General features: G+C 41.1%; 1 protein-coding gene across 12 annotated transcripts in view; it reads right to left on the bottom strand.

Moving 5' to 3' along the window:
• The window catches only part of Bcas3 (BCAS3 microtubule associated cell migration factor), a 484435-nt gene that overhangs the window by 405345 nt on the left and 62412 nt on the right, over positions 1 to 16678 (bottom strand). For all 12 annotated transcript variants that reach the window (XM_031354430.1, XM_031354434.1, XM_031354429.1 and 9 more), the window contains one exon: positions 15294 to 15366. In XM_031354430.1, coding sequence (XP_031210290.1) covers positions 15294 to 15366 — 73 coding nt within the window. The remainder of the gene's footprint in view (positions 1 to 15293; positions 15367 to 16678) is intronic.

The raw sequence follows: 16678 nt of genomic DNA, 5'->3' as shown, positions 1-16678 counted from the left end.
TGATTCAGGACTAAATTGAATTTATAGTCAAGGCGAAGCAGATATTTCACTGTTCTTTACAGTGTTTCAATTTTTCACAGAGAGAAATATAGACTGTTATATTCAAGGGAGAAATAAAAAAATACTAGACTTTTGAGTTTCAATCATTTAAAAAAGTACTGCAGGGCAATCAAAGCCCCTGTCCCCCTCAGCGTCCCAGTCCCTACACTTCTCCCACACTCACATCAGGACTTCCTAACAGGACAGTCAACTCTCTGCTTTAACCCTCATTGTACTTGCTGTTTGAAAAACAAAAATGCTAATAGTCTAAGCCATAGCCCTCACTGCCATGATTTTGTTACAATATAAAAATCATTGTCAAGAACTCAATCTAATGTCTTTTTAAACAATGAACTTGAGGGGAATAAAACTGCCTTATATAAAATAACAGTAATAACCTTTGAATACAAAACTATACTTTCAAATAATATCCATTTGTTTATGAACACAAAACAATACTTTGAATAGGATTATGACATTGTTACTGTTTTCCAAGAAAATAATAAAAAAGAATTCTTTTTCAAAAGCCAAACTACTTGGTCCACATTACCTACTGTGAGGTATGAGTAAGAGCTACACAGACATAAAGGGGCAGCAGGGCTTCAGGGAGCACACAGCAGAACGATGCTCCAGACGCCCCTCCTCTCTTCACACTAGATGACCTTTCCTACAAAGTGACTATGCAGAACTTCCTGTCTCACCTCTTTCCCACTTATGATCTAAAGACAATGAGGACTTATGCCACCATCTAGGGTCTGTCCTAACCAAGCTTGTGCCACAGAATCATATTTTGTGCTATTCCAGTTGAACTGACATTTCTCAAACATAAAGAGACATTAATTGACAGCATTCAGTAGTAGGAATGCCAGTAGGGGACAGCAAAGATAATTGATTCTAAGTGACTACAAATAGAAAGATGTTGCTCGGTGATTTCAATATCCAGTCTCATGGGAAAACTCCTAGAACATAGGCAAGGAAGGACACATACTTACAACTTGTCCTGGCTATTGGAACCCCATATTGATCAACAGAGGTTCCTAGAATGGGTAAAACTACTTGCATATATCTAAAACAGCATCATCCAGCAATTCTGCTCATAGTTATCAATGCCAAAGAATCAGAAATGAACACTATGTGTAAGTATGTGTGTATGGACTTGCTCGAGTGTGCACAAGTGCATGTGCACATGCATGGATTGGCACTCAAAGCCGCTGGAAGAAATAAATAAAGATAGTACTTGAGCTTCTTATCTCTGCACAGCTTGTTGCCTGCAAAGATGAGAGTGTCTTTAACCCTAATGACACTGGCACATGTAATTCTCTGCTCTCAAGGGCTGATCTGCACTTTATAGGACATTTCTCAGTCCCCTTGATTCTATCCATTATAGAAGCCACACGCCTCCTCCTACCCTCCCACACAACCGTCACAAGAAACTGCCAAGCAGCCTGCGAGGACAGCCCTTTCTTCTTCCCATGTGGAAACAGTGCCTTGTCTTACTACTGGGGAAGTAGATGATAGAGGGCCCAGTGTGCCATGAAACAACATTAAAACCCCTTCTAAGAATAAAAGGAGCAAGCATTTGAATAAGGCAGTTCTTCGAGATTGCTATCTAAATGGCATGCTAGGTGACCTATAACAAACATCTTAAAATCATATACACAATGTATGATTAACCCAGTAGCAAACAAAGATCCCTTATATTTTACTATGTCTGTGTTATAATTTACTCAGTAAATTACATCCATATAGTCTTTGATTATAACAGATTTCAACCTTAGTTAAAGCAAATTACCTTCCTCAGAACCCCAGTTCTCTAATACAATAAAATCATCAAGTAACACAATTAGTGACATTTGGAAAGCTTTTATTCTGGTTAAATACCATATACTATATCAGCACAAAATCTTGCTGGGAGTGACGCTGCAGGCACTCCTGTGGTTCCAGATATTCAAGGGAACCACTAGAACCTGGGAGTTCAAGACCAGCCAGGACACCAAAGAGGGCCTTCATCACAACAACAACAACAAAACAAACACACAAACACACACACCCCACAAGTCTTCCTGGAATATGGCTTTAAAACTAAGCCATGTGAAAACCCCATGTTGCTCATGTTAACTGCTGGTCTCTCTCCACTGCATCCTTAAGATAATCGCAGCACAGCAGTGATCTCTTTGCAGAATTATTCACTGTATACATGCTCTGTTCTGCCAGGAGAGTAAGCGTGCCTGGGTGGAATTCCACAAAGTCAGAATCTATGCAGATGTTCCTTCCCGTTTGGTTTCCTTTAATTTGCAAATCTTGTAATCTAAGCCTGAAGTTGACTGAACCAACATTTAAACCAGCAGAGCAATATCAGCCAAAAAACTCAATCTGTTTTCTATTTAAATGTCAAGACTGCATCCTTTTTGGTGGCTGAAAAAACTGTTGTTTTGAAATGATTACACAGTGGAACTGCAAGCCCTTTAGTAGTTTTATGAACTGCTTCTAAAAGGAAAGCTATGCTTTTAAAAGGCCTTGAGGTTATAGAGCGGAAGGGAAACGTGGAGCACAGAGATGCTTACTTTTATATTTCTAACTACCCATTGAAGTTACCTTAAACTAGACAACAGCAAAGAAACTTTTTTAAAGTTTATTACTAAGTCAAGACTCAAGTACTATTCTGAGCCTTACTACCTTGAAGCAAGCTCCTTCTACCAAGGGGAGGGACACACAAGGATGCATTACAGCTGGGCATGAGAAAACTAATGTGGGGGTGGCCATGCTCATTATCCTGATTGGAGTGATGGTTTCACGGGTATATACAGATGTCAAAATGTATCAAACTGCACACATTAAGGAGGTGCAGTTAATCATGTTTCAATTATGCCTCAATAAAGATATATGTACAGCATTATACACATGAGCTTCTGTAGGGAATATAAACAAATTACAATTTTTCCATGGAAGTAAAGATCCCTAAAAGCAGTCCTAGCTTAGCCCACGAGGAATGGTAAAACTACAGCAAAACGGTGAACAAGCCCCACTCCAATAAAGCATAAGCTTTTATCCCAACCCAAAATTAGACAACTACATCAATATACAGAAAAAGAATTCCCACCAGCCAGTGGTGGCACATGCCTTTTAATCCCAGCACTTAGGAGGCAGAGGCAGGCAGATTTCTGAGTTCGAGGCCAGCCTGGTCTACAGAGTGAGTTCCAGGACAGCCAGGGCTACACAGAAAAACCCTGTCTCAAAAAAAAGAAGAAGCTGCATGGTAAAGGAAAGCAAAGAAAGAAAGGAAGGAGGGAAGGAAAGAAGGAAGGAAGGAAGGAAGGAAGGAAGGAAGGAAGGAAGGAAGAGAGAGAAAAACAATTCCTGATAGTGAATTGTCTCTACTGTTCCTATCCACAAATTCAAATAAATGACTATGTGCCACGCCTAATACATAACAGACTGAGTGAAAACTCTGCCTCACCTAATCCTCACAGGAATCAGCATGGTAGCCCTGGATCACTACCACATTTCAATTACGGATCCCGAGAATAAGAACTGTTGAGAACTGCTGGCTCTTCATCTACAAATTTACTTCCGTATCTTTTCTCTAAAGCCTTCACTGTTTCTATCATTCCTATACATTCAGCCATAGCATGGGACTAGCTATAAAGCACCAATTTTAGGTTAATCCTTAGGGAAGAAAACTGTAGAACAAGGAACAAGCAGAAATGAAACAAGATTCACCATTGACAGGTCAGCATCTACTGTGTTGTTACATCCCACTTTCCTTCAAAATCATCTTTATTCAAATCTGAGTTCACTAAGTAGCGGCTGAGCTCTGTAGTAGCAGCACTCCTACAGTGAGACAGGAGGCAGACACAGAACTTTGAGAAGCTTGCTGACCAGTACTACACAGGACACACAGGGGAGAAAAGACAAGAAAAAGCCTGTCTCAAGAAAGGGCAAGGTGACAACAAATGCCAAGAGGTGTCATCTGACCTGCACACATGCACTGGGGCATGCACCTAAGTGTACATGCAACATACACACTACCAATTAATTAGTGAGTCAGTCAGTCAGTCAAAGGAACATGCCTTAAATCTCAGCATTCAAGAGGCTTAGGCAGGAGAATATCTAAATTCAAGGCAGTCTGATCTCCATAACAAGTTTCAGGCCAACCAAGAGTACATGTGAGACCTGTCTTTAAAAGAAGAAGAAAAAAGGAAGGAGAAGAGGATCCCCTTAAATACCACACAATAAAAACAAGAGCAACACCATAATTACTTGTGGCTCTACACAATGACTAGAATCCTTTCCTTTAAAATGTCTCTAAATGAAGAGATATTAAATAGAAAATCAAATCACTTTCCATGAGAATCTTAACCTAATTGTATTCCAACTCAAATTTTCTCAGAGAAAAAAGTATTAGCTGCATGCCAAAACTGAGTTTGTATGGTAAACATAAATCAAAAAGGAAATATGAAGTCAGACATGGTGGCACACACCTATCATCCCAGAAAAATCAGGGGGCGAAGACAAGAGGACTGCCATTTCAAAGCCATCCTGGGCTACAAAATGATTTCAGGTTGACCAGAACAACATGACCGGGCCTTAAGACAAAAAATATAATAAAACCTGGCTCTATTTCACCCTTTCACCCCAAGTACTCAAAAGAAAGAGACAGTGAAGTCTGAGTTTGAGCCCCAGCCTGGTCTATACAGAGTCCAGGACAGATAGGAATACACAGTTTGAAACCTGTCTCTGGGGGGGGGGGCAGGGGGGGGGAGGAAGAGAGGAAGAGAGGGAGAGAGGGAGAGAGAAGGGAGGGAAAGGAGAAAAAGAAAAAAGAGAGAGTAGAGGGAAAAGGGGAGGGAGAAGAGACAGAAGAAAGAAAAGGAAGAAGAGAAGAAGGAAGAGAGGGAGGGAGGGAGAGAGGGAGGGAGGGAGGGAGAATCCACCTACTTGTAAAGCATAGCCTGATTGTTGTTTGGGGGTGGTGGAGAAAGAGTGCTGGGGAATCCCCTTGTTAAGTGTAAATCATTTGATCCATTGTTTAGTAGACATTCAATATGAGCATCACAGGAGTTTGGTACCAGCTGATGTGAGCAGATACATACATACACCCACAGCCAAACACAAGGCAGAGAGGGCCCCAACTAGAGATCTCCACCAGGTCCCTGGCAGCTGGAGCTCAGCGAACCTCATGGAAGAGGGGAAGGAAGAACTGAATCGTAGGAGAAAGGGGGGCTAATGACACCAGAAGAACACAGCCCACACAAAAATCAACTAAGCAGGGCTCCCAGGATCTCACAGAGCCTGTGAGGGTCTGAGCTGGGTCCTCTGCACATGTTGTGCTTGTTAGGTTGGTGCTTGTGTGAGAGTGGTGGCATGTCTAACTCTTCCACCTGCTTTTCAGACCACTGTCCTGCTACTGGGTTGCCTCACCCAGCCTTGATATGTGGGTCTGTGTCCAGTTAATTTCCTTCCTGTTCTAGGTGCAATTTCAATCCTATAAAGGATCACTTTTGCTCAGCCTTTTTCCTTCCTCTTTTTTTATCTGCACCATTTTGCTCATTCATGACCCCTCGTCCATAACCTACATAACAGCTTAGACAAAATTTAAGCTAAAATCAAGAATGCTCAGAAACACATGCAATCAATGAGTGCAAGAGCTATGATGTCGCCATATCCCCCTTTTTGGCCAAACAGAAGCAAGCTGATATTTTTAGTTTCAATACAGTTACTGAATGAAAAACCACCAAAGACCATAATGGCTTAGAACAACCACCATTCACTTCGGCTCAATGGGCAGGATGGGTTGTTCTTATGAGCATTCCTTCACACATTCAAACATCTCTACTGTTTGGGGTTGGCTGGTAAGTAAGGATATCTGGCTCTCTTTTTAAGTGATCTTTCACACTCATATGACCACAATAGAAGTGCTCAAGCTCCTGTTTCAGAACATTCGTAAAAATGCTGGGCTTGCCAGAAAACTGTGAGAACCTGAGTTCAAGTCTCAGCACATGAGTGGCAACAGGCAAATGCTGGTAGCTCACTGGCTAGCATGGCCAGCCAATCAAAGAGCTCCAGACTCAGGCCAAAGGGAGAGACCCAATATCAAATTCTGACCGGTAAATAGACAGACAAAGCAGGGAATGTCGCTATGACATGAGTGTGTGAGGCCCCACGCTCATACACTGACATGCAAACACCACACACATGGGGTGAATCAAGCCTGTGGTGTCAAGCAAGTCTTCCCAGGAAGGGCAAGGGCAAGGAAGGGCTCAGCAGAGCACATTTCAAATCTATGCTAGGATATTATCTATCAAAAAGCTAAGACATTTGTTAAAATCCCAATAATGATTCTAGGGAGGTGGATCAATAAATGTCTGCCACACAAGCATTAGAAGCTGGGCCTGCCTCAGAAGCCATGGTGTGGTGCATGTATTTGGTTGCTAAGCTGTGGACCAGATAGCCCGGCATCCATAGCACAAAAGATGATGCGACAAGATAGAACCCCAATGACACACTATTGTTCTAGGAACAGTGCTACACATGATTTTATTGAAACGCTGTCAGTTTCACTGAGAAATTTTGCAGACATGTGTGAAGGCCTGCAATGGACTTCCCCAACCTGGGATACCTCTACCTCTGCCCTATTCATCTTTCATTTTTTGTTTTGGGACAGGGTTTTCACTGCTTTGCATTTGTTGATGCATCTTGCCCTCTGGATAATCATCATGCCAACTGCATCACTGCCACCTCAAACTCGGCTAAAATCTTAAATTTTAAAAAGTAAATAAATAAATAAATATTCCTACTATATGATCATTAGCAAATATTAAGTCAAAACATTTGCGCAAACTTTAGGTGTGCTTGTAATTTAAACTTTTAATTTTAATTTTTTTTAATTTTATTACATTGATGTTCTGCCTCCAGGTATGTCTATGTAAGGTATCAAATCCCCTGAAACTAAAATTGCAAACAGTTGTGAACTGCCATGTGGGTGCTGGGATTTGAACCCTGACCCTTTGGAAGAGCAGTCAGTGCTCTTAACTGCTGAACCATCAGTTCAGTCTCCATCTTACTTTATTTTTATTTTTCCCCCAGTTTAATCTATTTTTATATACACGGGTGTTTTGTAGGTAGGTAGGTAAGTAGATATGAGGGTGCTGGATACTGAAGTTACAGAGAGTTGTGAGCTGCCATGTGGGTGCTGGGAATCGAATCTGGGTCCTCCAGAAGTACAGTCAGTGCTCAGAGCCACTGATATATCTCTCTATCCACTAAATTTATAATTTTAGACAAATAAATACAATTGAGATGGCAGGTAGAGGAAGCTCATCAGCGGGCCATGTGCTGAGTGCCTGTCACTCTTCTGCCCCTGGGAAGGTCTGAGACTGGGGCCTACCGCAGCCCTAACCAGGCTCTCCCTGAACGAGGAAGTGAGTTCCCAGAGAGCAGGGCTTTACACGTGGGCAGACTGGGCAAGAGGAGCCCCAGAGTAGGCGGATGCCTCCCTCACTGAAGCTTGGAACAATTGAGGCTGCAGTGTACTATAACAGTACATTCTCAGTTTACACTAACATACACTCTTACCTCAGACTAATATCTGTCCAGTGGGTATTTTAGAACTATATTAAGCATACGTCAAATGTATAATGTACTAGCTCTCTGCCTTACTCTCTCATGGAAACTCTAATGTTCTCTTAGCTGATGAAGAGAATTCAAGTCATAATAAATGTTGTGTATATATACATTTATGCTGTCTCTTGTTTATTAGTAGAATTTTTCAAGATCTATAAAGACTGTATCTGAAGCCATGAGAAAAAGTAATAACACTGCCCTCTCCTTTTCTCAAGATCTCCTGACATCCACAGTTAGATTAACTGCGTCTCATGTAAAATGACTTGAAGGTCAAAGGTTAAACCATCTTAGAAGTGTTTCACACTCAGTATTCATGAAGTGATATTGGCATAGACTTTACCATGTAGTCATCTACAATCTAAAATCAGAAATTGATTTATTTAATTATTCATTAATTTACTAATGTATAAGTCTTTTGCTTGTTGTTGTTTGTAGTGCTAGGGATCAAATCTAGGGCTTTGCACATACTAGACAATCACTCTATAGCATAGCTATGAGCCCAACACAAAATCCCCAAACTGTAAGCACCACAGTGGTTCTTTTAGACTAAGATCTAGTTTTCTTTGTCATGTTATGACCTTTGGTCCTACCCCTTACGCAGACACACACCTCCATAACAACACAAACAGCAAGACTCGGAGCCTTCATTTGGGCAAGCTAACTACACTGAGCTAAATCCCTAATCCTCACGCCTGTCTCAAGTCACGCATGTCAATCTGCTGGCCAGTGCCATCATCATACCTGCCATGCTAGTGCTTGGCAGATGCTACACCCAAAACAAGGAAACCCAGTCTTCAAGGGTAAAGAGATGCAGAGATCCAAGGGCAAAAAGCTAGAAGAGTCCCCAGAAGAAGCCTGACTGATTCCAGACGGACAGACAAGTGAAGGAGCTGGGGCCTAGCAGAACAGCTCTTATCTATAAGCAGCAAAGCTGGTACAATTCTCTTGTGTTGCCTGCAGAAGTAATACTATCTAATCTGTGGTTCCTTCCATCAGACCTCACAAACACAATTCAAGGGAAATTAAAAGTGGTAGTCATTATTTGTAAAGGGCATTTCATGGCAAAGAAAGGTCACATTCCTGTTATCCCAAGGATCTCCTCCAACCTCTAATGAACACAACCTTTATTAAGGTTACATAAAACACTGTTAATGAAACTCAGGCAGTAAGATCATTGTGAATTCAAGGCCAGCCTGAGCTATAGAACTCAGCTCACAACAATGTTACTTTGAGTCTAGAGAGATGGCTCCAGCTTTAAAGTATCTGGTGTTCTTTCAGAGGACCCAAGTTCAACTCTGAGCATGGACACAAGGCAGCTCCCACCCACTTGTTACTCTAATTACAATTACTCTATTATCCCTCCTGGCTTCTGAAGGCACCTACAGACGGAAACATGAACATAAACTTTAAAATAATAAGTTGTGTACATCCAAAGAACTTCTCAAATCAAAAGGTTTATATTACTGATTCTATTTCTCTGAAGAGCCCTGAGAAATAAGCCTCTTATCAAATTCATTCCTCAGTAAATTACCTCATCACAGAATAGGACACACTGCTTGCTCTTCCTCTAGGACATTCTCTTATGACAAGTGATACTGGCATCAATGAATTGTGTTAAAAACAAATCCTTTAATCACAGCATTGGCAGTGTTTATAAGGAAAGGAAAATACTTTTTAAATTGGAAAGGAAAACAAGATTTCTTGAGAGCTAAGTTACACACCAGGTGCACATGCGCGCGCGCACACACACACACACACACACACACACACACACTTTCATCTGGAGATTCCACATCTCTATAAACATCTGTAAAGCAAAAGCTACATACTCCACCCTTCACCTTCAGCTACACTGTAAGGTTGGTGTGTTTGTGTGTGTGATTGTTTGTTTTGGTGCTGCTTGGAATATAGTGCTGAGTTACTCTCCTGAGTTTATTTTCTTATAAATCCTTTCTTGAGATTTGTTGGATTGTTGCTGTTTTCTCTTAAAATTTTAAGTGTAGTTCATGTAATTTTTAGAAAATATTTAGATTAACTGCTATAAAATATTTGCAAGATTTAACATCTCAAAGCACACAGCCATGTTACTCTTGCTTTACCTTAAGGCCTGGCTTTCAGCGAACTGCCTCTGTATCTAACTAACTAGTCAGTCAGCCAAGGAGTCAATGGAAAGTTTGTGAGTCCATGGAAACTCATGAGTCAGCCAAGATTATGCCTTTGACGAGCTTTCACAACCTCCTGCTTTTTCTGTTCCCCTGGATTGTTCCTAGCCCTGCACCCTTGTATGACTCTTCTCCACAGTCACGACGAAGCCTGTACTAGTGACTGAAGCTGCACCATCCATGAGCCTGGATGTTCATATGTCCAGAAGTTAGTAGTTTTCAATGCTTGGGTATTGACCACCTGACACATAAACCTGAGTGTCTTAGAGGAGAAGGGCCTGGTAGAACCCCTTCACCAACCATCAGGGAAAGGCTTAGCTGGGGACAGGAGAAGCTTCAGGCATGAGTCCCTCACAATCCCATTGGTACTATACAAAGTTTGGCAGCTGCTCAGACTGTCTGATGTGTCTGTTGACTTCCACAGCAATCGATGTTCTGCAGATGGCTAGGCTCTAACTCAGACTCTAATCCTTTTTAATGCATTCACTCTGGTTTGTCTACCTGCAATGTCATGACCCTCTGCAGAAGTAAATCAGCATCTACCCCATCAGAAGTCCTAGCTTCACTGCTCCTTTCCCGAGGCCTCTGCCATTAACCCACCTTCACCCACCTCTCTCTTCTCTTAGCTACTCCCCAAGTCAATATCCTAGTTATTTGCAAACACTGTACTTTGGATTTTACATAACATCCTCATATCTTTGGATAAAGGGGTTGTGTTTTCATGCTTTTTACCTAACATAATGCTGCATACAAGTAACTCCCCAAAACCTATCTTTTTTTTTTAACACAACAATAAAAAAGAAGTTTACACTTCAAGAAATGCAATGGTTCTCAACTTAACTGGATCTGGAGTGAACTAAACGGCAAGCTGCTGGACACACCTGTGAGAGATCTTCTTAATCAGATTACTTGAAGTGAGAAGATCCACACAAATTATGGGTAGTGCCTTCCAGTGGCAGCTCAAATAAATGGAGGTCAAAGGAAAAAAGGCCCACTTGGCTGCTGCCTGCTTGCTGCTGTACTCCCTGACTGACTGTCTACCCTGTGAACTGTAGTTTCTGCCTGTGGTTCCAACTCCTTTTATAATGTCTTCAGGCACACACCTTTGGCCTCACAGGGTGTCCCCTGTGAATGGCTAGCTGAAGATAAGAAGACTGGAGCCTGGTTTACATACCACCCTAAATACTTTGCAGGCAACACCCAAAAATGAACAGGTGGAGCATCTGCAGCTACTGCCTGGGACAACTCTAAAGGGTACTCACTGGGGAATGGATGTCTTCACAGGAAAGAATTCTGGACTGTGCACATGGTGGTACGTTTTCCTTGCTTTGGCTGGATGGTCAGGACATGGAAGACCCATCCACGGATACTGGTGAGAACAATGTCTGGGGGAGAGTTGTGTGCATAGATCTCTACGATTGGGCAAAAGGTGAAAAGATATTTGTGTTCCATGTAAATTCTCACCAGAAGATAAGTCAACAGAGGGAGAGTCAACAGTCAAGTAGACAAGACAACCCTTTCTTTGGGCAGTCAGCCTCTCTCCAGCCATCCTTGCCATAGCCCTATAGGTCCAAGAACAAAGGGAAGTAATGGTGTGGAAGTGAAGATTACGCATGAGCTCAACAACATAGATCTCTACTCACCAAGGCTGACCCAACTATGGCTGCTGCTAAGTCTCCAAGCAAAGACCAAAACTAAGCCTAGTACATCACCATTCCTGGAGTGACCAACCAGCAACCTTGTGGCCGGCTAACTACACTGGACCACTTCCACCAAGGAAAAGGCAGCACTTTGTCCTTACTGGAATAGATCACCCAAACTGGGCTTACATCCCTGAACAGAGGCCAGAGTAAGACATGAGAGTCTCAGAGGAATAGCCAGCTGCTTCCTCCACCTGACAACAGTGTACTCAACTTGGGGAGGAGCCAGAATAGAGGACAGGAAAGACTAAGACCAGGGTTCCATCTCTGGGACTATGGGGGAAGCTCTCATTGCCTGTAGAGTAAGGTTTTCAATGTGTGGCCAGTTGGAGAAGTAGTGCCTACACCCTTATAATCCCAGGCTCTGTAAGGAAGGTCCCCAGGGATGAACATTAGCAGAATTCTCCTTGGGACCCTGGGAGGAAGAAAGACATTGCTTTATGTATCCTCCAGGGGAGGAATTTTAGCAAGAGCTGTACATAAGGCTTTCTTCAAAACAATTTCCTGTGGACTCACAGAATGCTTTTCTTATCATCACAGAATTCTACACAGCAATACTTACTTCATGTGCAAAGAAATGTGAGAGTAGGCCCATGATCATGGGATTTATCAGTCTTTCCATGTTTCCTACCACCCTGAAATACCTAGCTTAAACCACAGAATGACCTTCTGAAGACACAGACTACCAATCAGGGGCTATGGTGGCACCTACCATTAACTCCAGCACTCAGGTGGCAGAGGCAGGCAGATCCTGGTGAGGCCAGTCCAGTCTATATATCAACTTCCAGGACAGTCAGAAATACAGAAAAACATCATCTTTTAAAGAACAAAAATAAGGGGCTAGAGAGATGGCTCAGTGGTTAAAGAGCACTGACCGCTCTTCAAAAAGAACCAGAACCCAGGCTCAATTCCCAGCACCAAAATGGTAGGCAACAACTGTCTTAACTCTGGTTCCAGAGCACTTAACACTTTTATACAGATGTGCATGCAGGCAAAACATCAATCCAGTACACAGAAAATAAAACTAAATTACTAAAACTGAATAAAAATAAAATAAATTAGGTAGCAGTAACCTTGAGACACAAAGTAGGGTTTTCCAGAAGTCTCTATATACTTTGAATCACCATCTAGAAAATGACACTGTTTCACTGACAGCCAGGATCCACAGATGTAGGAATCAAGGAATAAAAATGGATATGGCCCTACTCACCAATACCCACTAAGCAAAATTTTGCTTCCTGTTCCCTCCACTTTGTGCTAAAATAGAAGTCTGGGTCACAGGGGGAGTACTCTTGTCACGGACAGCCAACATCCCCTTAGACAGAAAGCTGAGGTTCTCCCAGCCAATTTGGACACCTGATGAGCTTCAGTCCACAGGCTGAATGAGATGTTTGGAGAGGTGACTAATTCAGACTACCAGGAACAAACTGGGCTGCTTTCAGAGTCCAGCGGGTCCCTTAGAACATCGCTTGGCATTACCACAGAAACTATAACACATTCCAGGCAAAATAAATGGCTCACTCTGACACTTCAGGAATGAAGGTATGGTTCACTCCAGTGAAAGAACCAAGACCTATGAGGTATTTGCTGGATGTTGAGGAAACACAGAATGGATAGTAGAGATGTCAGTTATAAATACTAGCTAAGGTCAAGTGACGAGTTACAGAAATGAAGACTGAAATTTCCAAAAATGATTCTGTCCTGTTTTGTTTAGAAGATGTTAAACATATGTGTTTTATTTCCTCTGTTTCTTTATCATGTAAGGTAACATTGATTAAGACAGTATCAGTGGTAAAGAATTTGAAATCTATACCAATATATTTAGGTTTCAGATACTAAGAGACTAAGAATTCTTCAAGGTAACATGTCTATTCTGGGGAAATCGTGCATTTGCAGCCGTACCTGGGATAGTTTCATCGTGTTAGAAAGGATTAGTTTTTATATTGTGGTGACTTGGAAATTAAGCATGACATAAGGGAAGGTGATTGTGTGTAAAACTGACAAGGAGGGGACTTGTAATAGTTGATCCTAGTTATCAGCTTGACTGGATCTGGAATCAACTAAAAGGCACGCTTCTGAGCACACCTGTGAAGAATTTTCTCAATCAGTTTATCTGAAATCTGAAGACCAATTCTAAATGTGTGCAGTACCTGCCAGCAGAAGCCCAGCCCAAAGGATGACAAAGAAAGAAAGCAGTTTTGTTTTGCCTGCTTGTCTTCACTCTGCCTGGTGAGTGCATCTGTCCTGCTGCTACTGCTATTGCTGCTGCTATCATTAGCTGATTCAGAATCTCAGCTTCTTTGGTCTTCCTGCCTAGACTATCACTGTTCTCTAGGGAACCTCAGGACCCTCCACACCAGACTGGGACTGCTGATGCACCTACCTACTGCATTATGAGCCTATGAGATAGCCATACTGCCCAATCCATATTGTGCTAGCCAGTCTAACAAATGTATTTCTGTTATACACTCACTTATTATCAATACTGCAACTCTAGCGAACCCTAGCAAATATTCCATTGATGTCAACCATATTCATAAGTAATAATAATAAAGACTTCATTATTTGGCTGGATATGATGGCTCATGCCTGTCCTCCCAATCCCAATCCCAGGAAGCCTTTAGGAGCGCCACAGTGAGTTCATAGCGAGCTTAAACTACAAACATGTCTTGAAGGGGAGAGGGGCTGGGGAGATGTCTGTACTGACTGCTCTTCCAGAAGAGCCAGGTTCAATCCCCAGCATCCATAAGTAACTACAGCTCTAGTTCCAGGAGATCTGACACCATCTTCTGGCCTCCTCAGGCACCAGGCACAAAGTGGGACACAGACATACATGTAAGCAAAATGCCCATACACATAAAAAAAATTTAAAATTTTATCTGGACATAAATCCATGTCTAAATATGTTATGTCATTAGAAGATCTTCCCTTTCTAAAGCCCCATAAAGTTTACACCATGAGTTGGAAGCACATGGCAGCAACTACCAGCGGCTGGTCTAATCTCCATCTTCCCACCAACAAAGGAATAAATACTTCTCAACTCTGCTTGTAACTGAGAATTCCAAGTGAACACATTGGGCATTTCAGCAATTATGAAAGAAAACTGCTTTGAAAGAATGTCAAAGCTACAGAGAATGTAGGTCACTAGAGCATCTTGGAAAGAATGCACTAGCTCTGAGCTGTCTACCTACAGACTTCTCCATAATTCTGTATAGCTCTGCAGCCTTACTAAACATACTCCTAACTGGAATTATGCAGAGGGTTAAAACTCAAGGGACACAGTGGATAATTGAAAGTCACCAGAAAGAGTATGGCTCCCATTTAATACCTGCAGGAAGCAGATAAACTCCTGAAAACAGCCCCCTCATTCACAGTAAGCAGCACAAACATGACAGCATTTGATTCACAACTGAATGAGGTCAGCAAATTAGCCCTTTGAATGTGTGAGGCAGGAAGAATAGTACTTATAGAATCACAAGGAATTTGAGAAAGAACCAAGCAATACCTCTAGAGGAGCCTCAATATGCTGCCAAAAATTAATAATATGATGAAATAACACTGTTACTATTAACACCTGATAGTGACTTCTGCAGGAAAAGCATGTGTATTAATAATTAAGTGTACTACAAATGCATGACCTCTTTTCTCCATGCTGACAACGTTTTACTCCAAGATAGCACTGTGATCTATCATCACACATGAAAGGAGGAAGGAAGGCAGTATGTACATCACAGCTACATGTTTTAAGGTTTAACTTCAATATCCTTACCCCGAAGATCCAATGCTCTTACAAACACCAAGAAGAGGTCTTTTCTCAGCAAAGTTATCACACTTTTGAGTACCTGTTAGAAAGCATAAAACAAAATGTATGTTGAGAAACTCTTGAATATTTCCCATTATTTGAAAATATTTCCAATAGAGGATGGGGTGGATGGGGGGCGAATGGGTGGCAGATCACTTGTCTGCAATGTACAGAACAATGTGCATGTATGTATATCTATACATGTTTGTGTACATATGTATACACACAACAGAAATGTATACAGTATAACATTCAATCTACACAGCTGTACAAAATGAAAAATATTTTATACATTAAAAATAGTGACAGACATCTTATTGAAGACTTTTTGTTTAATTGGCACCTGTTTCAATCTTACCAACATTCTCTGTGAGATCAGGAAAAAAAAAACATATCCTACAGTGGTGGCAAGCTCTTTTTTTTTTAAAGTGGTAGGTACTTTTTATTAAGTATCATGCTGAATCAAAAATTATTACAATAGGGTTTTAAAAGCTAAGGATACAGTGACAAGGTAATCAAGGGAATATAACAATAAACATTAATGTACACAATAATGGAATAAAAAATATATAATAAATTTTATCAAAATAAATAAAGGAAAATCAATATGGTAATATTGAGGCACGTTGTCACTTATTTTATAACAAAAACAGAAATCAGCAAACAAACTAACAAATGAAGAAATGCATTATAAGTGGAGATACACATGCCAACTATCATCTCATGCTTAGGAGACTGCATCAGGAAGTTCAGATTTATGTTTATAGCAAGAAAGTTTGAACGCAGAAAACATGTTCCTGTCAATATATTTGTGATTGCTTGTGTGTGTGTATATCTGTGTGTGTGTGTGTGTGTCTGTTCATCAATAATTACAAAAGAAGAGGTCATACATTTGAATGGGAATGGGAAACCAGGAGGACTTTAGAAGAAGGTGTTGGTAATGGAAATATGGAAGTGATGAAAATATAGTGTTTCCATATGAAATTTTCAAATAATAAATAAGTGTAATTTAAAATTTAAAAGCACCAAAAAAAAAAAAACCCACTTAATATATTCCTGGAACTTGTCTCCTTTTATCACCAGTACTACCAACAACAAAAAAATCCAAAGATATAAACATACATATAACCACTCAAGGCAAACTGTATACATTATGACAGGCATTGACACTAGCAAATGCTGGTACACACTTTTGATTCCAGAACTCACAAGGAAGAGGCAAGTGAATCTCAGAGTTTGAGGCCAATCTGGTCTACAGAATGAGTTTTAGGATAGTCAGAGCTACACAGAGAAACTTTCTCTCAAAAAAAAAAAAAGAAAGAAAGAAAGAAAGAAAGAAAGAAAGAAAGAAA

The sequence above is a fragment of the Mastomys coucha genome, unplaced genomic scaffold (assembly GCF_008632895.1).
Source record: "Mastomys coucha isolate ucsf_1 unplaced genomic scaffold, UCSF_Mcou_1 pScaffold5, whole genome shotgun sequence".
NCBI classification, from domain to species: Eukaryota; Metazoa; Chordata; class Mammalia; order Rodentia; family Muridae; genus Mastomys; species Mastomys coucha.
This window is presented reverse-complemented; position numbering and strand designations above follow the sequence as displayed.